The sequence below is a fragment of the Juglans regia genome, chromosome 10 (genome assembly GCF_001411555.2).
Source record: "Juglans regia cultivar Chandler chromosome 10, Walnut 2.0, whole genome shotgun sequence".
Lineage (NCBI taxonomy): Eukaryota > Viridiplantae > Streptophyta > Magnoliopsida > Fagales > Juglandaceae > Juglans > Juglans regia.
Genome location: NC_049910.1, coordinates 9,425,504 through 9,449,490, shown reverse-complemented (window position 1 = coordinate 9,449,490; position 23,987 = coordinate 9,425,504). Strand labels below are relative to the sequence as shown.

At 34.5% G+C, this 23,987-nt stretch overlaps 3 protein-coding genes across 3 annotated transcripts; 2 read left to right on the top strand and 1 right to left on the bottom strand.

Moving 5' to 3' along the window:
* The first annotated feature begins 552 nt into the window (after positions 1 to 552).
* On the top strand, positions 553 to 2,177 carry LOC109009395 (FCS-Like Zinc finger 6-like). Its single transcript, XM_018989855.2, has 2 exons — positions 553 to 1,008; positions 1,716 to 2,177. Exons 1-2 carry the CDS (start codon positions 656 to 658, stop codon positions 1,786 to 1,788), a joined length of 426 nt encoding a protein of 141 aa, XP_018845400.1. The 5' UTR covers positions 553 to 655; the 3' UTR covers positions 1,789 to 2,177.
* A 5,567-nt stretch (positions 2,178 to 7,744) lies between these two features.
* On the bottom strand, positions 7,745 to 11,400 carry LOC109009394 (inositol-3-phosphate synthase-like). Its single transcript, XM_018989854.2, has 10 exons — positions 11,055 to 11,400; positions 10,832 to 10,900; positions 10,473 to 10,608; positions 10,129 to 10,376; positions 9,808 to 10,034; positions 9,591 to 9,706; positions 9,293 to 9,469; positions 8,857 to 9,045; positions 8,692 to 8,754; positions 7,745 to 8,129 (listed from the first exon to the last, which is right to left on the bottom strand). Exons 1-10 carry the CDS (start codon positions 11,240 to 11,242, stop codon positions 8,010 to 8,012), a joined length of 1,533 nt encoding a protein of 510 aa, XP_018845399.2. The 5' UTR covers positions 11,243 to 11,400; the 3' UTR covers positions 7,745 to 8,009.
* A 7,835-nt stretch (positions 11,401 to 19,235) lies between these two features.
* On the top strand, positions 19,236 to 19,784 carry LOC109021016 (chaperone protein dnaJ 20, chloroplastic-like). The gene has a single exon (XM_019003557.1). It carries the CDS (start codon positions 19,236 to 19,238, stop codon positions 19,782 to 19,784), a length of 549 nt encoding a protein of 182 aa, XP_018859102.1.
* Positions 19,785 to 23,987: the final 4,203 nt, after the last annotated feature.

The following is a 23,987-nucleotide window of genomic DNA, read 5'->3' as shown; positions in this document are numbered from 1 at the left end:
AAGTGTGAGACAATGATATTCTAAGTATCCGAGATTCACCTGTATATTAATTACTTAAACAGCAAATCTTTATCTCTTTCTTATCAAGTCATTGAGCTCGTATCGAAATTTAGATTGCAGAGCTTAAAATCAGAAGCCAGAACACCGGATCTCCTCTAACAAGTGTGCAAGAAAAAGAAAAGTAAGCCAGGCAAAAAATAAATTATTAATAAAAAGGAATGCTGCTAGTTTGCCGGCCAGCGGTGATGTCTTAGATAAAATTTACTTTTAAATTTTTTTATTCATATTTATTTAATATTTTTGAATATTTTTAAAAATTATAAAAAATATTAATATATTAATAATCATTTCCTTAATTAATAAATAAAAAAAATTAAACGAATGAATGATAAAAATTGAGTAACAAAATTGAGTAATAGTAGCATTATTAAAAAGAGAGACATGAATAAGAGCATTAAAAAGGTAGAGAAGAATGACGTGGACTTCTTGTACTTGGTGCCTGCAAGCAACGGCTCAGATCGGCTCTCAGCCTCTTCACATCCCCTTTATCTTCACTCCCACCTTCCATTATCAACTCCTCTCTTGCTCTCGGAAGCTCACTCCCTTCCTCTCTGTGCTTTGTCTGTGTTTCTCTTTGTGCATAAGAGAGAAAAAGATGTTGCTGGGGAAGCGTCCACGCCCTCCAATAAGAAGAACATCAAGCATGACCGGGATCAACGTGGATCCTAGCGTCTTTGAAGCTCCGGATTCTGATCTTCAAAACCCCGTAAATGATCCTCATGCAACAGCGATTGGAGAAGCGCCGGCGGTGGCTCAGACCATGAACTTCGTTCCGAATGGAGGATACGTCGACCAACGTTTCTTGGCGACGGTGAACTCTCCCAGATCAACCCAGCTTGGAAGCAACTCTGGTACTGCTGATCATTTCATGGAGACTGCCCACTTTCTGCATACGTGTGGCCTCTGTAAAAAACGCCTCGCACCTGGCCGAGACATCTACATGTATAGGTACTGTCCCTAATTCTCTCTGTTTCTCTCCGTCTCACGCTCACTCACAGGCAGGCAGGCAAGCACTAGACAAATGACTTTTCCTTTTTTCTTTTAGCAAGCGTTATCGGGGGTTCTCTACAGTTCTGGGTTTGATTTTGGCATTGTTTGTGGTTTCGAAGTTTTTTAAAAGATACCATCTGTGTTGAGGTTCGGATATTGTCAAGGCGTTTCTGTGTTCAGGGTTGTGGTGTTTGTTTCATTAACAATCCAGCACTTAAAATTCTCTTCGCCGCTTTGTCCAATCTTTTATTCTGATATGGGATACGTGCAAATTAACAGTGGCGAGAATCTTGTGCAGTAGGTTGTGAAAATAAGAATATGAACTCCGGTAAATTGCATTTATTGTATCACACACACACACACACATAGTAACTTCATGACCGGAATCTATATTATATATGTGTATCAGATCCAGAAACCAGCCAAATTGTTATGAACCCAACAATTATAGTATCGCCCGTTGCTAGCTGCTCACGTTTCTCGAATCTTTACAGTATCTTTACAGTTTTGTTTTTCCTTGGAGTCGTCTCTCTCTCTCTCTCTCTCTCTCTCTCTGTGATCTCTCTGAGATTGAGTTGTTAATTTTATGCAAGGGTTATATAATTACGGTTCGTGATGGTTGCATTATTTTAATGATGGATTGTCTGGGTGAATAATAATTCCAGGGGGGATACAGCGTTTTGTAGTTTAGAGTGCAGGGAGCAACAGATGAAGCAAGATGAGAGGAAAGAGAACTGAAACGTGGCTTGGCATCAAGGAAAAAAAGCCGCCACGCATCGCCATCCACGGCATCATCCACTGAGGCGTCGAGTAAAAGTGAGACTGTGGCTGCTGCTGCTGCTTAAAAACAAAACAAAAAACAAAAAAAAAGGATTGGAGAAACTGTGTGAGCTATAAAGTTATGCACAGTGAGACAATATTATGCAATTAGTTAACGTCTCTCTCTCTCTCTCTCTCTCTCTCTCTCTCTCTCTCTCCCCATTTTCCCTTTAATTAATCATCAAAGCACGCGGTACACGTTAATAATGCAGAGGTAGATCTGTGTAAAAATGTATAAAAGGCTTAAGTATGTATTGTGTGGATGGCAATGGAAATGAGCGAAGCTCTGACTCTGGTCCTTTCAGATCGATGGTATTGACATGAACAAACTATCTTTCTTTGTTCTTGATCCCTTTACTTCAGACATATATGGTTGATTGTGCATCTATCATGTATGCCGAAGTCTAGGCACCACATCATTCCAGATAATACCCAAGCAATACTCATCCAATATATACATCTATTACCTCTCAAAAAAAAATAATATAAACATCTATTAAATGAATTTTCCAAAAACAATCTCACGAATTGACGTAGTTTCATCTAATGCGTTAGATATATCTAATTTATAATAAAAATAATTTTATAATTTAACAAACCACATCGAGTCACGTCAGTTTATGAAATTACTTTTATGTAATCCCTTTGTGGCTAGAGTATTTCCCTATAGAAAAATACTACTTGTATTTAAGAAAAATTAACAAAAAACTGATTTATCCACGTATCAGTTATTGATATGCTGAAAATTATAAAATTTGGAATTCAAAATTTGAATTTGAAAATAAAACTGACAAGATGAATCCTGTAAATAAAAGTGTAAGTAAAAATTATAAGTATATGTAACACAACTTCTACCCTCTCTCTCTCTCTCTCTATATATATATATATATAAACATCATGTACGAGATCCTTTAATTTCAAACTACCCAAGCTCCATTTTTAATGTCTATAGTCCCTGCACTTTAAAGCTGAGGACACAATTGTGCTTGCAGGCCAAAATACAGATAGATCAGGAGATCGATCTATTGGTCCCGACAATTTCTTTTGACACTTTGCCTAGCTTTCACAACTCTGGATTAACCTTAGAAACTTGCATGTACGTACTTACAAAATCTAGTGACAACTGCCTTTTGTCTTGGAAAAAAAAAACAAAAAAACAAAAAAATTACCAATGACGGTCATGATCTTCAGCTCAACAATATAGTTTTTTTTTTCCCTCTTAATTTATTTCTGTCTTTGTTCTACAAATTTTCGCTTTCTTAGAGGAATAAAGAAGAGGTGGGGAATCTGTGGCGGTGTCAGCTTGGAATAGACTTGCCATTTAATTCATTTGGAGTTTTTTGTTGATTGATTTGAGATCATGGGGTTGATGTATGAATATGGGACCCTTGAATTGCACATAAAGTTCACATCCTTTTTTGTCACACTAGGACCAGCTACCCACTAATTGGTCCTCAGATCTACCTCTATTCACTATTGGGACCCTTTCAATTTGGGATTTAAGGAAACTTTATTGTAGGTAGATTTGTAGTGCCAATCATGCCTTCAAATTAATGCATGTAATAAGGTATTAATGGGATTTTAATGAACTTTATTTTAAGTAATAATTAAATTGAATTTATACTAATTAAATCATTGGTTTTTGGGTCCTCATGTAAAATGATATTAATAACATCCATATATATATATATATATATATGTTTGATGTGGATCATATAGTACCTATATATATACAAAGGTCCAATATTAATTATAATTCTGACCATTTTTTTTTCTTTTTTCCTGCTGCTCAACATTGATTGGATTTTACCTAGCTAACAAGCAGCCATGCAATTAAACTGGAATCCTATGTCAATAATATTCTCAGTTGGGATTTGGATGGAATATTCCATATATGTTACGATATTGAAGAATACTGCAGAAAGTCCCCTTGCATTTATATATATATATATATTATATATATCTATATTAAGGAAACGGCCCGGGTGTGTTAGTTTCAGAGTGCATCTGACATAATGATTTAAATAAAAAAAAAAGTAAAAAAATCAGTAGTTTATTTGTCTGAGAAAATAAAATACAAGATTAAATAAAGACAAAAAATCAATATTAAAAAAAAAAAAATCTAAACTTTAGTAAAGTATGAGTATTGGTCTGCATCTATATTGGATTATCTATTTACTCTCTATATAATAATAAAATATTATTAATTTAATATTAAGAGCCTTTTGGTAAAATATGATCTTTCATTAAATTCTACAAGGAAGCTACATGTCTAATGACCAAGGGTCTTAAAGATCTTTTGATAAAACAAGACTTAACAGACTTAACGGAAAAACAAGAAAAATTAATGAAAAAATAACAAAAATTATTATTCACAGTTAGATAACCATTTTTTATAATAGAGTGTGTGTATATAAATATATATATATATATATATATATATATATATATATATTTCGGAAGTATCTTCAGTTTCATGAGAAATTTATAATGCGCGTTCTAACCTTTTTTTTTTTTTTTTTTTTCTGGTTTTGTACAAGAGTCCACATCCTTAATTGCTGTGTATAATATATTCCTTGCATTACATGTAATTAATATTGAATCTGCCAGGCCTCTTCTTCCTCCTGGTAATTTGGACATCTAATGGCAGTACGCGTACTTCAGGCTAAAAAAGTAGTGAAGAGAAACATTATATTATGTGCAATCAATGTAGAGATGACATCACTTATTTAGTTTTTTTCCCCAATATTTAATATCCCTGTGCTTACGTTTCAACCATAATCTATATTATAGAAAGAGTCTCTCTTCCTCTCATAATGTTGTTAATGAAAACAACGGTGTGAATGAAAGCCGGAGTTCAGTACGTAGGCATCTTTATCTGCATTTGTTATTCATAAGCTTCACACATCACACGCTATAATTTTTTTATTTTTGTTTTTATTCTTCTTAAAACAATTGAATTCTTTTACTCATCATCCATATAACACATATTTGATAAGAGATAGAAAAAATTAAAAAAAATACAAAAAATGTTGTGTGGTGTAAGAAGCTTATGAATAAAATTCTTCTTATCCGACACATTCTAGTTATGCTTCAGAAATTGTAGCAATGGAAAGTTGTTTTTGTTCCTAGAATCTTCAATAATTTAGCTCATTGTATGGCTAAGGATGCACTTAAACTCTTTGAAGAGAGCATTATTTTGGAGGGAGTCTCTCCTTGTATCCATCACTTGATGTAATAAGTTGAATAAAGATTATTCTTCTTCTACAAAAAAAAGAAAAGAAAGAGTCTCTCTTCATTTATAAAGATGATTGTTCCTTTTTTAACAAGATGAAATATTCGGATTAAGCACTCTTCAAAATTTTATGTGAAATTTGAAGGCCGTTTCAATTGAGAGAGATAGACCTATAAAATTAAGTAGGTTCTACAATATTTACTTATGTTATTGTATAGACTTTTTGGAAAGTGTTAAATGTTCAACAAATGCTGTAAGGTTTACTTCATGTATCTATCTTACTCACTTGTAGCCTTAAAATTGGGACAAGGATATTGATAGTTTTTGAAAATGGTCTACATATATAAACAGCTTTACAAAACTTTTATTTTGAACCCCGCAAATGGTGAATTATATACGTTTAGTGGAATAATGATGGTGGCCACTAGACTCTGCTTTGATGAAAGAGACAAAAAAGAACAAGATTGCCGGGTATTGTGATAGCAGATCGAACATGAGCTCCATGACATTTGCATATATAAAGATAATGCCAATATATAGTTAATAATTCAGCTCTACTCATGATGATGCTGCAGTGCTAATTTGTTTATTGCTGCTAATTCAGCCTTCAACATCAGTGTTATATGCGTTTTTTAGCAACGCTATCTCATATATAGTAACATAAAACAATCATCATAAAGTCATTGCAGTTCAATTATTATTATATTTTAAGCCCCAGTGGTGGATTCGCGCTCATATAGCGTCACATACCACCCAATTAGTGCATGATCAGTTGCACATACCATTGCAAATCAGTGACTCCAATACCCATATCCACGCCCACATGATCGACAGGTTCTTTTGTTCTCAAATCTTCAAGATCAGCTCCACTCCCATCATTATATCGTACCATCGCATGGGGCACAGTACGTGTCATTAATATAGACGCGTGCATGCATTCCTCTAGTGTTGCCAATTAAGGATCCGAGTAGATATTTTGTTTAATTTCATTTTTTTTTTAATCTACAATGAGACTTTTGTTTGGAATTGGCCAATGGAACATGATTCATTGTCCTCTTTTATTTTTATTTTTTTCTCTACAATTAATGAGATTTTTGTTTGAAATACCCCTACCCGGCCAGTCCCTTCTCTTACAGCTCCGGCTCTGATTTATTTTAATGTAAAATTGATTAGGAAAAGGAAGGTAAAAAAGAAGGAGATATTTTATTATTCTCAAGCTAGCTAGTTTGTAAAATAAATTATTCACATCACTTAAATGATAAAATTTGATTTATAAGATTCAAATTTTAGAATTTATATTCGAAATCAAATAATGCTATATAAGTAGTTTATTAGGTATGTTCTGCATACCGACTTGAAAATAGAATTTTTAAAAAAGAAGAGTAGAAAGCTACAGCTATGGAAGAGAAATGAAAAATCTAATTGTAAGCGATTCTGCGTATTAATACGCGTACCCATTTAATATGATTGGTCAGAAAATATATTTTATTAAAAATAATATTAATTTGAATTTAGAATATCAAGACAACAATATTAATACACAGATTGGTATACAAACTTGTTTATACGTAATAAAACTCGAAGAGAAAATCTATTTAGAACTTTTATGTTATACACATTCTGAACACAGTTGATGTGGAAATGCTAAAAAATGATTGTTTTTTTTTTTTTAATTTGGTGGATTATTATTTGTTATTTGTTCAACATTGTTCCTTCCTCGGCGGTTCGTCTTATATAATATCGTAGTGGGCCATTTCATTGCAGGGCTTTGAGCATCCTGACCCGGACCCAGACCCAGATCCAGTCGTGTTGTTTAAGCCTATCCCTATCCATTATCCAAGCCCGTGAATATCATGATGTTATCCTTAATTTCAAATTCAAATTCAACTTTTGCTTTCAGCCACTTCTAAACAATCATCATCCACCACTAATATGACCGATGATCAGCACCTACACTTACAACCAACTTTTGTTTTTTGTTTTTAATATCTGAATGATTAAACATCAATGGCAACAAAACATGTTTATTGCACCACTATCTTACCTTATGCATCCGACTGTCGAGAAAAATAATTTGTACAAGTCTATAGAGTACAAATTATTTGAAAAAAAAAATTAGAATCCACACATAAAGCTTACTTTTACCGTGAATTTACTTTTTTTTTATTCAAAAAATTATATGAGACTTTTTTTTTTTAATTTATTATTCATTGGGGAGGTGGCCAAACCCAAGACCTCCAAAATCCATTTTGGAGGCTTGGGTATTATACCATTAGGCCACATGTCTTTGGCAAAATTACGAGACTTGTTTCTAGCATTACTTCTCGACATTATTGAAGAATACTTTGGTGTACCTATGCTTTATCCATTATATTTGTGGATCTACAAAGTCCTTCATATATATATATATATATATGTTGTGTGTGTGTGTGTTCATGGCAATGATCTGTAACTTATGTGCTCACAATCACCCCACATATCTGATCCATTGGCTAGGCTACATTGGACCACTGAACTTCTATGATCTATCCTTCCCTGCCGCCCTACTCCCCCATTGAATTCACTTTTTTTTTATTCACTGATCAGTTTCTATCCTTCATTTATCACCGAGAAGAGAGAATTAGCATATGACAGAAAACAGGGCCAAGATAAGATGATAATTAGCATATACACAATATATTCATATATTTTACAATACAAAAGAGTTGCTTGCTCCAGAATGAGCCAACGCAACTGGGCTACAGATACAACGCCTTCTGCAAAAGGTAAATTTAAACATCAAATTAATGCCTACTATGTTACTAACAACATTCTCACGCCAACATTAACATCACACAGATTTTAAGGGAATATGAATCGTAAACTTTAAGAACCCATCTCCTGTCGATCCCTCCATCCCTGTAATTCACTTGTATTCCAAAATCATGTTGTTCTCGGGAGCCAGTCCGACACAAGCCCTCAGTATGTTCTCAAGCATAGCCCGCTGCTTCGACAGTGCATTCACAACTGGGGTGCCAGGAGGAACCTGTTATCACAAATCCAAAACATCATTTGCTGATTAGGTAAATTACTCCATGACAAAGAAGTGTTGATTACATGAGATTGTTAAGACTGTTAAGAGTTACATGATCCATATGATACAAAATATATTACAAATTACCACTTGTCCTTTCAATTAAGTTGATAGTTAGAAACAGCATTGAGATCTCAAACAGGGCTGCTGATTTTCTTGCCAAACAGGGTGCAGGTGGGGTTCTAAGGAGTTTCTGGCTTTTGCTTAGCTTCTAAGAGAGATAAAAAAAGGAGCTTTGTGATTGATATAGATCTGGTTTACCATATCTGAGATGTAAATAGCATATGATGTTTAGTTGGGTGTAGTTGTAATCTATAATCTACACCATGGAGATCACTTTTAAAAGGTAGTCACCATTCATGTTGGTGACATGGGTTTTTACACCATGGTTTTAAAAGGATTAGTTTCGGGACAGTACTGGCCACAACTTTATTTTGTTCGGTCTTTCCCTCACTTAGATTGTGAACTCATGCAGTAAAAAACCTACAATATTGGAGACAGTATGTAGACTTACAAGAGGAGCCTTGGTGAGGTAACTGAGAATAGTAGCCACAGGGTGGAAGGAGTGAAATTTGCCCTGCAATATAAAATCCCGTAAGTAAATTTTCTGCAATATCATATCTCTGTGCATGCGTGCGTGTAGTAAGGATGCTGATTAATGTTTCATTGACAGACAGACCTCTTTCTCAGCTTTGAGCTGGATACGAGTACTGAGCTCAGCAAGAAGCACCAAATCAAGGATGATGGGAGCAGCCAACAGGGAGTCCTCGCACGTGTTGTGCATCACTATGGTGCTCTTCCCACCCAGGAATATCTCTGAGGTGTACTCATCCATGGCTCTCTTGCTATCCCCCACGTACGGCACATACTGCAACACAAGCCCCAAATTAACCACACCACAAAGTACTTCGAGAACAAAGTATGAAAAGCTACAGAAGAGAGAGAAACTCAATCTGCAAGTGCAAGCCAGTGTCAAGTATACACATTCTGCATTACTGACATGTCATGATTTGATATGCAAATGAAATTTTTAAAATTTGGGTATTAATGCAAATCAAGTTTTGCCATATAAGCGGCATAGATGGTATGTACTCCACATAGAAGGACTCAGTTACCTTGATGACCACAACATGGTCAGGATGCTCGCCAGGCTCATAGAGGATGGCGTTACTGGAAACCATGTCATCAACGACATTGCTCTTGGAGATCTCTTTGGAGCGGAAGGTTTGTGGGGCCGAGAGATTCATCCCGTCATTGTTTCCTAAATGGTTGTAGCTCACTATGGACGTTGGCTGCCACCATAACCACCACAAATAACAGTTCGGATTTAAACAACATAATAATCTGTACAGCTAGCATCCACTAAAAAATATTTATAAAAGCTAACATATTGAAAAGAGATTTGCTGTGTACCTTGATACCAGCCCCAACAAGGAAATCGACCAACACAGATTTCATTTTCGTCTGACCACTCTTGAAGTCATCCCCACCAATCAGACTGTTCCTCTTAATAGCCAAATCAATCAGCCCTGGAAATATCAGAAGCAAAGTTACAATCTTATTTACAATCAGACGCTTTACCATTATTTACTGGATGAGGGAGAAAAATAAAAAGACTTGAAAGAATTACCAGGGACAAAAGTGTTCTGAGGGCTTCCGTTGATAAAAGGAATGTTTTCAAGAATACAAGCCAAGGCATATAAGGTGGAAGGAGATATCTCGGCCTCATTCCTGTCCAGAGAAGCCAAAAGGTTTTCGGTGGTGTCGTTTAGACCCACAATCACATTACTGTACCTCTCTGTGTTGGCAGTCCACAGCACAACCACCTTATCCACCTTACTTGCCTCCTTAAACTCCCTAATCAGCACACAATAGTAAGAAGCAACCAATCAACTTTTTACCCAATGAAAAAAAAAAGATGCATTCTTTAATGATTAAAACACATAACAACCTAATATCTTTAATGATTTGTTGGACTTGTTCTTTCTTGGTCCCTTTGATCACATTGTTGGCACGGGAACCTTGGTTGGCAGCAATAAAATCAGGGTTGTAGACTCCAGGAAGCGGAACCATGGACTCCATGTAGGGCCTCAATTGCTTCTGCAGATCAATGTCCAGCACCTTGGCCCTAGCCATGGAATCTGCTAAGTTCATGTCACTAATATCCCAACCCCCAAATACAATGTCGTCTGGGTTCACCTGGAATTACAGTACAAAATTACATACTTAATCAAGTGAAATGATGATATCAGGAGTTTATTGTTTGCTGAATGCAATCAGAGAAAATCTGGGTACCATAGGGAGCAGGCTCTTGAAAGGAGCATAGATCTCCTCTCCATTAAAAGACCCAACTCGAATTGTTGATGCTTGGGTCAGGGAGCCAAAGTAATTGGCTTGTTGCACTTTGTCCTTGGTTGCCCAGGAGATGCCTCTGCGAATATTCAATACCCACTTTGAAAACAATATATTAATATATTCTAGTAAAAGATATCTGAATAAGAAATTGTTTAAGGTCAGAAAAAAATAGTAAAAAAATCGTTTGAAGATCACATTTTCATGCCAATAACACTGTCGTACGGTACCCACCAATAATAGGAATCTGATTTTGCTGAAAGAGCATGACAATAACTACGAGTAAAATGAAAGAAACTCACTCTCGGTTGGCAATAACACCAGCAGTGAGGGTTGAACCGTTGTTCCCTCCCCATCCCACAAGCATAACCCTAACAAAAATGAGATAAATTGGGAATGTAAGAAAATAAATGAACGCAAAACAACATTACAAAAACGACCCAGAAAAAAAAAATGTTAATGTTGTTCTTTAAACAAAAAATATTCTGGAAAACGCAAAAGGGGTGAATTAGGATAACACAGTACCCTAACTTAGGGACATGGGTATCAGTCTTGAATTCATATTTGACGGTCTTAGGCTTGACAATCCAGTGATAGGTGCCATTCCTGTTCTCATGGACAAGCTCAGTGGTTTCGTAGTTGTACACAGACTGAATCTCATTCTCTGTGTACTTCACATTCGGACTCTCTACCTTGAATTTCTCGATGAACATTTTTGTTCAGATAAAAAGAATGAGGGGACTCAAAATCCAAAGTCCAAATTAAAAAAAAAAAAGGAGGCTTCGAGAAAGAAGAAGAAGAAGAAGAAGAATTGTATATAACTTTCTCCTCTTCTTCAATCTGATGAATCCTTGTCTCGTGCTCCTTCGTTATGTTCCCCAATGAAGTGAATATATAGAGCAAAAATAAGACCAATGTGGCTACACGTGGCGGAGCTTAAGTGGGCAGCGGGCCACCTTGGAGAAGCTTGGCCATGCAAAAATAAAATAAAATAAAATAAACACGAGTTTCGTTTCATTTCGTTTGCCATTTCACGCACACGGGAACGCACGTATGAAGCGACACGTGCGGATCTGTGGACCACCTTCACACGTGGTGCAATCGGAGGCGCCATTAGGAAGGTACTCGAAGGGAGAGGGAATGGAGACGGTGACGCGTAAAGGGCCCGTCTAACTCTGGGCTCTCCTTCTCACGCGCTTGGCCGCGTCCTTAAACACGCCGAAAGCCTGTCGGTCTTAACTTGTTTTATAAGACGACACGTGGCCATTTTTTATTTAGTATTTTTTTAAAAATTTATTTTTTTATGTTTTTGTTTCGTTTAATGTTTATGTCCTATTTTCCTTTCATCTTTTCTTATATATATTTTTTTGTTTTAAGTTTTATTATTTATTTTCATATTCGCGTTCTTAGTTTTTTATATTCTTTTCAAATTTAGACTTTTTTTTTTTTTTATTGAGGTGAGTTGCGTAGAAATGAAATGCCAAGTACCACATTGTGACTTTTAAAAATCTTAACAAAAGATGGATGCCAATAAGCCGAGAGTCTATAATGTTACTCATTATATATATATATATAGAGAGAGAGAGAGAGAGAGAATATATATAGAGAGAGATGCCTTTACAAAAATAGCATACTCATATGAATATATATGAGTTAGGAGTTGAAGGGCTTGGGCGGTTGGAATGATGGAAAAGACGAGGTAGGGAAGAATGGTCAGAAACATGTGAAATCCAAAGGATCGGAGGAGAGTTCCTCAAATGCAGAGCTAGCCATCCATCAACCACGAGATGGATTAGTGGTAGCGGGAGCTCCATGGAAAAAATAATTGAGTGGCCATCCTCCGCCGATAAAGTGCATTGGGAAAACCTTGTCCCAAGCGCGCGCATGCATGCGTGTGAAACCTAAATGCATGGCTCGGAGTCCCCACACCCACACCATGATCCCCTGCATGCGCACAGCTAAATCATATAGAGAAATGCTACCCAATCTCCGCAACTTCTATATTTTTTTTAAATTTTTAAATTTTTTAATATTTTTTTCAAACTTTTTTTGAATTTATTTTTTTAAAACTAATTCAATTCTTTATTTGGTAGCTCTCCATGATTGTACTCACTGATCTCTGTACATTATGTTTGGTAGCGATCATAGGATCATGATCAGGAGTCCGGTCCGGAAGGTAAGGGATCGAGATAGAGGATAAAAGAAAAATAGGAGAGAGGATCAATGGATTTGATTGCATGTTTTAACGTACAGATGCGAAGAATAAGATTGTTGATGTCCGATTTTAGACTCGACGGTCAATAATTGATAGATTAATAACGTTTTAAAGACGGTAAATTAAGATGGAGGAGATCATGTGTAATCGTAAATTATATGATTGCCTCTCAGTTTGGTTATAAAGTGAAAAAAGAAAAGGAAAGTGAATGTACAACATGCAGCATTGATCATTCTGAAGAGAGAGATGAAAAACAAAGGTTTATTTTGGAATAAATTCCAATGGTCCCAGCTAGCCAATTGTGCAATCACTTTCGATCCGGTTTGGGGCCACCCACCTGCATGGTTAAAGGGTTGTGTCGAAAGGATGGCCATGTCACATCGACGGTTCGATCTTCTTCTCTAGCGATTTGCATCCATTTATGACGTTTGCATTCTCAGTCAAAAAGGTGTCTTTCTTTTCTTTTCTCTTCTCTTCTCATCTTTCTTACCTCTACTAGTGATCTCCAGAGTCTTCTCAATGTAAAAATTTCAACTAAAAAAGATTTGCATTTTGCATCAATGCACAGTTGAAGTACTACTTTTATAAGCAAAATGCCGCCAATATTGCATGGATCACATGCTCGGTTTTTTAAGAAAAGGAAAACTAGGCCAAGATGGAATAAGAATAATGTATATATTTAATTCATGATAATGTCGTCTATTACCCGATAGAGTTATATGATGGTAGCTAGATGCATGCATGATATTTTTTTTAATGGTTGGATCTGATCAAGGATATATACTATCGTATTGATCATTTGTCTTCCCAGCTCCTACATGACCCACAATTGTCTTGCATGCATGCTCACCCATATATATATATATATTTGGAAAAGAAAAAAAGCTTTTAAAGACCATGACAGCAAAGATCGATCAATGCAAATATAAGTGGGTTTGTATCAACAACTAGTATTATAAGCTATAAGCCTTGCATTACCTGCAATATTTTAGAGCAGCCTGCTGGGTAGAAACTGAGGACGAGAAATTAAATTCTAATCTATTTCAGCGAACCTCAGTACTTAATGCATGATGCTATAGATTCCATTCATGTCACATGTCCACAGTCCTATGTCATAAGTACTTTACCTCAACCTGTCAGTACAACGTCATCAACTTCTAGATATCCAGGGAAAGGTGACATCTTTCAGCAAGAACGTACGTACATGATTTCAGAAAAAGTGTTGTGGAAGTTTATGTTCATATAGTTGAACTAAGCAACTGAAAACTTAGGGAATGCTTGTTTGCATACGCTTGTTGGGACGAATTTTCTACACAGTTTGGTGTGGCAGAATCCCGTGAATCATTCATGTCTTTGTTTTTAGCTTGAGTAGTAGTACTGTTGTCATGCATGCAGCCAGTTTTGAGCCCGATTGGCACTTTTGCTTTTCGTCAAAACGTCATTCTCGGCTATTTTGCTTTTCATTACCATTTTAAACAAGGTAGGCTCCAATTCCACATGCACTACTCATGTTATATAATGACTCTTTGGAATTTTTTTTTTCTATATATAAATTATTTTTTTGCTCGAGTATATGATAAAAATCCTCTTAAAATATATATATATATATTTTTCTTTAATTAATCATTCTCAAAAATCTTGCTAAAGAGGCCGAATTATTTTAATAATATTTATTTTATATTTATATAATAGGAGTATATAATTACTTAATTGGGAAGTCATATATATATATTTAAAAAGTTTAAATTGATAAAAAAAATATAGAATTATTATTTATAATATGATCTTTAATAACCTGCCACTTGTCAGAATCTCTAACCGTTAGTTCAAAAAGCAAAAGTACTTTTTGTTGTTAAGTGTGGACAAGTAATTCAGAATCTTTAATAAAATGTCATAAAAATAAATTTTTGTGATTAATTTATTATAATTAAAAAAAAATTTATAATTAATTTTAATTGTAAATAATTATTTTATTAAAATTAACTGATCATAAATAAAAATTTTTTTTGTAATAAATTATTATAGTGCATAGGATAAGGAAGGCTCCAATTAGACCTTCCTTTGGAAAATAATGTAATGTAATTTTAGGTTGTCAAGTGCAGACAAGTAAAGGCGCTTTCATGTACAGATTTTAAGGCATGTGCTGTGCATTAAATTAGTTTGGTACACATCGTTGTTGAACAAATGAATTGATCTGGCCTCAATAATTTACTAAAAGTAGTAGATTTCTTTGATTTTTAAATATGAATATTTGTTTGTCTCCAATGAGTTGATGAGATCGATTACATGTTTTAACCTTTCCATGACATGGGGCCCATTCTACGTGCATGATATATATATATATATATATATATGTATATACACTCATCACTCTCGTTGATGTCATTTTAATTTGATTAGTCAATCATGAGGCCGCTAGCAGTTCATTTTATAGAGATCATGTCCTACTTTGCCTTCTCCTCTCACTGATCTCTCCATCAAGGATCGATCAGTAGCTTCTGATCTTTTATTTTTTATTTTATCATTTTTTTAATAGTATTAAATACATTTGTAAGATATGTAAGTCTCACACACTTTTTTTAGAATAAATAAAAATGGGTACACCAAAAATTATTTTTTTGGTGTGAGTCTTAACTATCTAGCTTATAACTAGATTTGTGCAGTACTTTTTTAAAAAATGAGTCCGTAAGACTTACACATCGTAACACTGTATTTAGTATTATTATTAATTATTATTTTTTTAGCAAGTGAGTTTTAGATATTTCACTAAAAAATCTTAGGATTTAGTTATATCTAACAGTTGAATTGGATATAAGATGCAAATTGAAAGAAAATTATAGTAGCTTGACGTGCCAAATTAATAATATTGTTTGTTGGGTATGATAGTTTAGGATGTTATCTGAAAAAAAGTTGGCGATAATTCAAAAGTCGCTGAAGTTTGCTTCCATGATTAGTTTTCGAAAAATCTATTGGGCCTCCAATTTCTGGAGTAGAGTCCAAGGCAGTTGCTTATTATTTTCTGATTCATTGGAGTCCAGTTTTCATATCGGGACTGACATCTTTGTTATGGGCCCAACGATGCTTGCCTACTTGTCGAAACCAATAGAAATTTTAAATGGAAGCTTAAGCCACGTAATTTCATCTAATTAGTATGTAATTTATTATTTTTATCATTCTATATTAATATTTAAATATATATTTAAATAAATAGATAAAAATGACAAATCACATATGATTAAGTGAAGATGTGTGGTGTAAGATTTTCTTATAGATAGACTCCTAGAATCCCCTTGATTATTTGTTTGAATAATATTGTAGGTGTATCATGATTGCTTGAGTTTGTGATCGTTTAAAATGTGAGATTCGATCGCGTGATTCTAATCGATAGAGAAGATAAAAAATACTTTAGTAATTAGTTAGTGTATTAATTCCGTGGATACAAACATGCATATAAGGTTGCCCAAAACCAATGTAAATCTTGTAGTTTTGTTAATTGCATGTTTCTATTTGTGTTACTCATGTGATCAGTATCATTCATGTTAGTCCTAAACTCTAACTAATACTAGAGTACTTCTTCTATATTTCAATTTTCTAGGGAAAAAAAAAAAAGTAGAAAGAAAAGAGGAAACTTTGAAGATTGTGATTTGTAATGGTTCATATAAATAAATATATATATATATATATATATATATATATATATATTGACCCCTCCCCCACATGATCGTTGGACTATGTTATGGATCAATTTCGTAGTTTTATTCCACAAAACAAAAAACTAATAGGCGGCGCATATTAGTTGGACCTATATATTTCAAAAGCAAATATATATATATATGTGTGTGTGTGTGTGTATGGGGCAATATATATATATATATATATATATATATATTGACCCCTCCCCCACATGATTGTTGGACTATGTTATGGATCAATTTCGTAGTTTTATTCCACAAAACAAAAAACTAATAGGCGGCGCATATTAGTTGGACCTATATATTTCAAAAGCAAATATATATATATATATATATATATATGTATGGGGCAAAGTTATATCCACAATTATTAATTATCTATTGGAATTAAAATATGATCAATTGTTATTTTGATCCTAATTTTGTCATTTTATGGAATAATATATATTAATGTAAATTAAAACAAGATTATCTCAAAGACATACAGCTGTTGCCAAGTTGACCATGGTGTGCCTTGATCTCCTGTTGTAGTATATATATTTGGGTTTATTATATATATGGGGCTAATTAAATTATCTATCTATCTTTAAGATATTGAATAGCTAGAATATTGGGTTTATTAGTGTCCGATTCAGGTGGACGGACCTTGCATGCATTTGAATATTAAATTCCAATGGATAAAGGTGCCAGGAAGATAATTGCAGCTTATATGGGTACTTCAGATTCCTAGGAATAGTATACTACTCAGGAAATAAATATATAAAAAAAAATCATAGGATCAATATGTTAAAAAAAATGATGAGAAAAATGATAGCCGGCTGAGATATATAATTAAACATGTGCAACATGTACAAATATGGCATGATAATTACGTTACAAGAAAACACATATTTTTTGCGACGAAAAAGATTATTTATGATGAAAATAGATTTATTTTAGTTGAAAATAATCATTTCGCTATAAATAACTGGTCGTAAAGAAGTAGTTATATATATATATATATATATATATATATATATATATACAAGTAATTAATTACGTACAAATATATAGAAAAGCAACAAGTACGTACAATATTTATGTAAAAATTTAAAATTTAAATAAAAAATTAATATTTTTGATGAGGTGGTATTATTACATTATTTAAAAGTAAAAAGGACGTTATAAAAATGTCATGATACAAGTAATGCAGCATTAACCTCACGTACAATCATGGTGGGAATTAGCTAGAGGGCGTCCTCTCTTAATTTGTGGTAGTACTGATAAAAGATGGCCGGTTTGTCATCTATATATATGGATCGAATATAATAATTTTGATCAGTTTTTTATATCATATCGTACATGATCATCAGTTGGCCGTGATTAAGGCAAATTGACCTCTCGCGGGAGATCACTAGGTATTAATTTTCGTCTTAATTTAGTTATAATTACTTATTTTGGTCTTGACATTCATGTCTCTATATGGAGCATGCATTAAATCACAGCGAAAAGACTAATGTTTGATTTTAATCTTTTTTTTTTTAAGCCAATTCTGATTTATAATATAATCTTTAGGAACAACGGACTTTATGATCTTCTTGCATGCTGGTCCCATTGCATCGTATTTAATATATTATATGTATGATAATTTGATTATTATCTTTTAAGGCTTTAATATTAGTAATTGTTTTTATTATCTTCTTAGAGAAAGCTATGTGATCTATCAAATTCTTTTTTAAACTTGAGAGAGTAGTTTTAAGTGAAAGAGAGATAAAACATATAATAAAATAGTTCATATATCATTTGTTTTGTATTAATTAATATTTGCCGAAATATTTATATGTGTAAAGTGTTGTAATTAGACTGATTTTGTGTTTATCTCTCTCACTTGTGACAAGAACATGAACGGATCTTTCTCTATCTTCTTATACTATTAGTTTTAATAATCACATGGTTACAATATATATGGAAATCACCAATATCTTTCCCTTCTCTTATTCAAAACAAAATTAATTAATCACTAGCTAGCTAGCTTTTCCATCTTTTCCTTTTTCCTTTCAAAAGTGCCATGCGTGTGTGTGTTATATGTGTGTATTATATATATATATATATATATATATATATATTATATATATATATATATATATATATAGCCAGCAATATTACATCGATGAACTTCTTGGAAAATTAATCCGTTTTATATATCTAAAATCTTTTGTCAGCAAAGTGGGAAAAGTTTGCATGGGTGAATTGAAGCTGCATCGATCGATTCTAATTAAATTTTGGCTGGGTACGTAAAACTCTCACCTGTTCTTCTTGTCTTGATGACGGCCACTTTTGTTCTTAATAGTAGTAGTATTCGGACTGTAATTTGATTTCGTAATTTAATTACTTGACATATATATATATATATATATATATATATATAGAAATTATCTGATCATCTCATTCTGGCATGCATAATCATAGAATGCAGTGCGCGGATCGATGTAGCATTACTTCAAAAAATTGATTAATTTCTGATCGATATGGAAATCACCAATATCATGAATCCAAACGGAGCCTTAATGCAGACAAGGACGATGGCTTGATCAGGTCAAAACAACGTTCTTTTATCAATCCATGGTTTAGGTAAACAATACATATATATAATTCATGGGGTACAAAGTTCACTATACAACAAATAGATATATATATATATATATTTATATATATATATATATATATATATCTATCATGGTATAGACCAAGTACTCATCCATACTCATGAGCTCTTGCTCTCTCTCTCTCTCTCTCACGACAGACGCGGGGACGCACGCCATGGAGATCTCCTTGCGAATGAGTCCGAAGATTGCTACAGTAGTACTGGTACCAAAGCTACAGAAAACAAGATCATCCAGGAGAAAAGCTTATCATGAGTTCAACAATATATCGTGTAGATCTAATGAGGTGGCCATGCAAAAAAGGGACGTCACCAACTTTTATGAAGTTCTTTCCCTTGGTTCTGATCATCGGAACGTTAGCTTCGATGAGATAAAGAAGGCCTACAGAAACTTAGCTCTCCAATGCCACCCCGATGTTTGTCCTGATCCATCTGCAAAACAAGAGTCCACCAAACGATTTGTTGAGCTTAGGAAGGCTTATGACACACTTTCTGATCCAATTTCGCGTCAGATGTATGATTACGAGTTGGCTTTGGTCAAGACAATTACGTGGTCTGAAGTCGGGGGTGTTTCTGCCGAGGAAAATAGGAAGTACTCATCCCGATTTTCCAAGGAAGTCTGGGAAAAACAGCTCTCTGGACTAAAGAAGAGGTCTCAGATCCGAATGGAGATCAGGACAAAGAAATATGCAGGACATGAGATGTAGAAAGCTTTAATTTATTAGTTTTTCATTACAAATAAGCTATAATTAGATTAACTTGTGGAAAAATGCATGCAGCTTCAATGTTGCTTCGTTTCTAATGAGTTTGAATTGGAATTAGATCGAGTGAGTCCCCTCACTACAACAAATCTGATCTTTTGGGACAAAAAAAATTTGAGACGAAATTTTTTTAGCCCAAAAGGTCACTTTTAGGGATGAAATGTTCTTCCCAAAAAGTCCCAATAGTCCGATTATCGTTTGAACAAGAGACCTGATGTTCGAATGAAAGAATTTGGGACAAAAATATATCATCCTCAAATAGATTTACTATTCGAACTGATGGTACACTGTTTGAACTAACATAAATTTCTATTCGAACGTATATAATTATAGTTCGAATAGACATTTTGGTAGGATAATTGTATATAGTTTGGGCGCAAAGTATCAGATGTTGTTAAAATAAAAATTTTTTCATTCGAACGTAGATAATGTTGCTCGAACAAAACACATGTAGTTCAAACTCAAGTTTCTGTTTGAACTTATAGCGTTTTAATTCCAATAAATATAAAAAATAGATTATCGGTAAACATTTTTACACAATGCCAATTGTGTAAAACCATTAACTAGATAAAAAAAACTATATTAAAATATATACATGTCACAAAACAAAATTTAATATCTAGTAATTAATTTAGTTCATGTCCAGAGTCTTGACAATCAACCATATCTTCTCCAAACGAGCATCCACCCTGTTTATATGTCGATCAATGAGAGGCATCATGCTCCTTTCAATATCAGCGAGAAGGCTCTCCGCAGCTCAGGAATTGCCGCATGGATCTCTGTGTGCACAATACCAACAATCTCATCTGTACGTGCAGTTGCTACGAAGGCAGTAGTACGTCTCCCTGAGGGTGGAACACTTGTGCCCTCGGGAGGCTTTAATTGCTACCTACTATGGAGATGCCCACGCTTTTGCCCAAGGTGACGATATTTATCAAGCCAATTGTTGATTGCCAACGCTCAAAAGAAGTGACTTCCACTAGAGATCGTTAGTGCAAATGACAAACTACTTCCAGAAAAATACTTAGACTCATCTCTTATCTAGGATAGGTAATATAGAGTTAGATGCGTCAGATAACCTCCCACCAATCGCAAAATGAATCTAGTCCGATCAATGTTGAAATTCATCATATGCTTGCTTGGGTCTATGTTATATGAGATGATCGGTGCCAACATCCGAAAGAATGTTGTGTAGTCAACCTGCCAGATGGCCTTGCCGCCATGATAAGGAGAAGTTGTATTCTCGACCATTAACCGACATACCTCTTTGTCGAAAAGCTCATCCTCTGGGATAGTTTGCTCCATGAGCTCCTCAGTTCCATCCTCTTGCTAAACCACCTCTAATAGTGTATGCACCGAGCTCATCAGTGATGTGAAGAATCTCAGTTATCTTGTCAGTTGAGAATGTAATACTCACCCTTCGTACAATGAAGGTATTCGCCTTATTTGAGACACCCATCTCACTGATTCCCTGATAGAACTCATACACCAAGCTAGGATAGGCAACCTTCGACTAGTCACACATGGGAATCCATCCCTTATTAGTGATTATAGACTCCAGGACCCTATTCTTCAGATGATGTCATTGAAGTCACTAACTTTAACAACCCCTTCGATAAGTATCTCCCTAGGAGGCCAGTTCCCTTTGATGACCTAGCATGTTTTGATCTAGAAGTAGACATCATGTATGAAATCTGCGGATTAAGAAAAATAAACGTTAAGATCAATTAATAGTTGAATCATTATTATACACTAGTATTCTAAGTAGTTTTTGTATTATGGTTTGTGTTCAAATGGATAGGAACATAGTTCAAACATGAGACAAAATTCCTAGAATCCAAACTCAGATTTGTGCTCGAACTAATATAAATTTTGTTCGAACAACAAGCAATATGTAAACAAGACATAACCTAAACTATGTATTCTGGTTGTTATTCAAACGAATGCAAAGTTTGTTCAAACAACAAGCAACCTGTGAAAATGTGGGAAGTTGAACACGTATTCTACTTAAGTGTTCAAACTATCGGAAAGCTTGTTTGAGCAAAAGGCAATATGTAAACAAGCAGTAACTTGAACACTTATTCAGGTTGATGTTTGAACGGACGTAGTCTTCTTTCAACAATAAGCAGGAGTGCCAAAAATTGGAAAGTTGAAAATGTATTCGGGTTGATGTTCGAACAACAAGCCGTATATAATCTTACTATTAACTTGAACACTTATTCGGGTTGTTGTTTGAATAACAAGCAGTATTTGAACAAAAGTTATTCCTGAACCAATATTCGAGTTGGTGTTTGAACTTAACTTGACATCGTTTGAACAATATAATTGCGTGGTCCAAACCAATAGAAATTTCGAATGCACAGAGTTTACGATCGAATCTATATTCGAACGTTAAGTTTATAGTTCAAACGATTATAATCTTTATTTGAACGTCATTTGAATTAGCAACTTTCTTATTTGAACAATTTGAGTTACCGTTCGAACTGTAACTACACACCTTCGAGCCATGTATGGTCTCAACATTCAAACTTTTCTCAACCACTAAAGGGTTTTAATGCTAGGCTTATATTGTAACAATTTGAACAATATTCTCTATTCGAATGAAAGTTGGCCGTTTGAATGCTTTTTAGGGATGAAATACTTTCGTCACGATTTTTTTTTTTCATTCGAATGAACATCGAATGGGTCTGGAAGATTTCTTCCCAAAAGATATTTTTTGAGACGAAATTTCTTTCTCGTCCCATAATGTCTTTCACAACAAACCTTTTGGGATGAATTAGAGACAACTTTTTCATCTCTAATTGTATTCTGGAACAAAATAAATTTTCATTTCAAAAGAGGGTTTCTATTGTAGTGCCTCCACTTTTCTTTGAATGAGAAAATAGGGCTGGCCTTGCTACCATAGGCTGGAGGGAGAGGTGACTTTGTGGCGAAAAAATGAGACACGAAATAGCTCCTGTGCATTGGGTTGCTCTACGTGATTATTGATGCTGTGAGAATGTGTTGGCATGACGAATCAAATTGCAGAAGTAAAAGGGAATATAATTGAGGGTGTATAATTGAGGGTTTCGGCATGTAAGTTTAATCGGGAATGAATTAAGAAACCCTTCAAAGTAGGAAATTACTCGAGAGATATCTGTGATACATGAAAGAGCTTGTAAACACATGGTCTGATGAGTATACGAACGCAAGTTTAGGCATTTTTAATGTTTTTGGGCCTTGGGCTGGCCCATCACACAGATGTGTGGGCTATGTCCAATTTTAATGGGCTTGAGCACAATTATTTAGGCCCACATTTCAACCTTAGAAATCTTGGACCGGGTCTTACAATGTTCAAGACACAACACGGTCTATACAAGTGGATGGTCATGTCTTTTGGACTGTCCAACGAACCTAGTACATTCGTGAGGTTTATGCATCAGGTATTGCGGCTGTTTATGGGGAAGTTTGTCGTTGTTTACTTTGACGACATTCTCATATATAGACCGACAACGGAGGTGCATATGGAGCACTTAGAGCTATCTTTGATGTGTTACAAAAGGAATGTCTATTTGTTAATTAGAATAAGTGTTCATTTTTTACTACTTCTGTCACATTCCTTGGATTTGTTGTTTCTACTGATGGTGTTCATGCAAATTAGTCCAAAGTAGAAGCCATCTTGGGTGGCCAAGGTCGAAAAACTAAAAAATGTGTGGAGTTTTGATGGATTGACGTCTTTCTATCGTCGACTCATTTGAAATTTCAACACTCTACTTGCTCCTATCACAAAGTGCTTCAAAGGTTGAACATTACAGTGGTCTAAAGAGGCATCGAAAAGTTTCCAGTTGGTCAAGCAAAAGATGACAAAAGCACCAATTTTGGCACTCCCTGATTTTGAGAAAGTCTTTGAGATGAACTGCAATTCTTACGGGGTTGGTATTGGCGGTGTTCTGAGCCAAGAGGGGAAACCCATTGCTTTTTTAAGTGAGAAGCTATTGAGTTTCAAGAAAGATTACTCCACGTACAAATTGGAGTTTTATGTCATTGTGCAGTCCTTGAAGCACTGGTGACACTATCTAGTACAGAAATAGTTTATTTTGATCACTGACCACAAGGTATTAAAGTACATCAACGGTCAACAGAAGTTGAGTAGACGACATGCCAAGTGAG

What these genes read in the sequence shown, in the direction of transcription:
- LOC109009395 (XM_018989855.2), top strand. Translation starts at nt 656, where the DNA reads ATGTTGCTGGGGAAGCGTCCACGCCCTCCAATAAGAAGAACATCAAGC. An exon ending in CGAGACATCTACATGTATAG is followed by an intron (nt 1,009 to 1,715) that starts GTACTGTCCCTA and finishes TAATAATTCCAG; the next exon opens with GGGGGATACAGCGTTTTGTA.
- LOC109021016 (XM_019003557.1), top strand. Translation starts at nt 19,236, where the DNA reads ATGGAGATCTCCTTGCGAATGAGTCCGAAGATTGCTACAGTAGTACTG.
- LOC109009394 (XM_018989854.2), bottom strand. Translation starts at nt 11,242, where the DNA reads ATGTTCATCGAGAAATTCAAGGTAGAGAGTCCGAATGTGAAGTACACA. An exon ending in GGTGTTATTGCCAACCGAGA is followed by an intron (nt 10,609 to 10,831) that starts GTGAGTTTCTTT and finishes GAATATTCGCAG; the next exon opens with AGGCATCTCCTGGGCAACCA. An exon ending in ACCATGTTGTGGTCATCAAG is followed by an intron (nt 9,046 to 9,292) that starts GTAACTGAGTCC and finishes CTTGTGTTGCAG; the next exon opens with TATGTGCCGTACGTGGGGGA.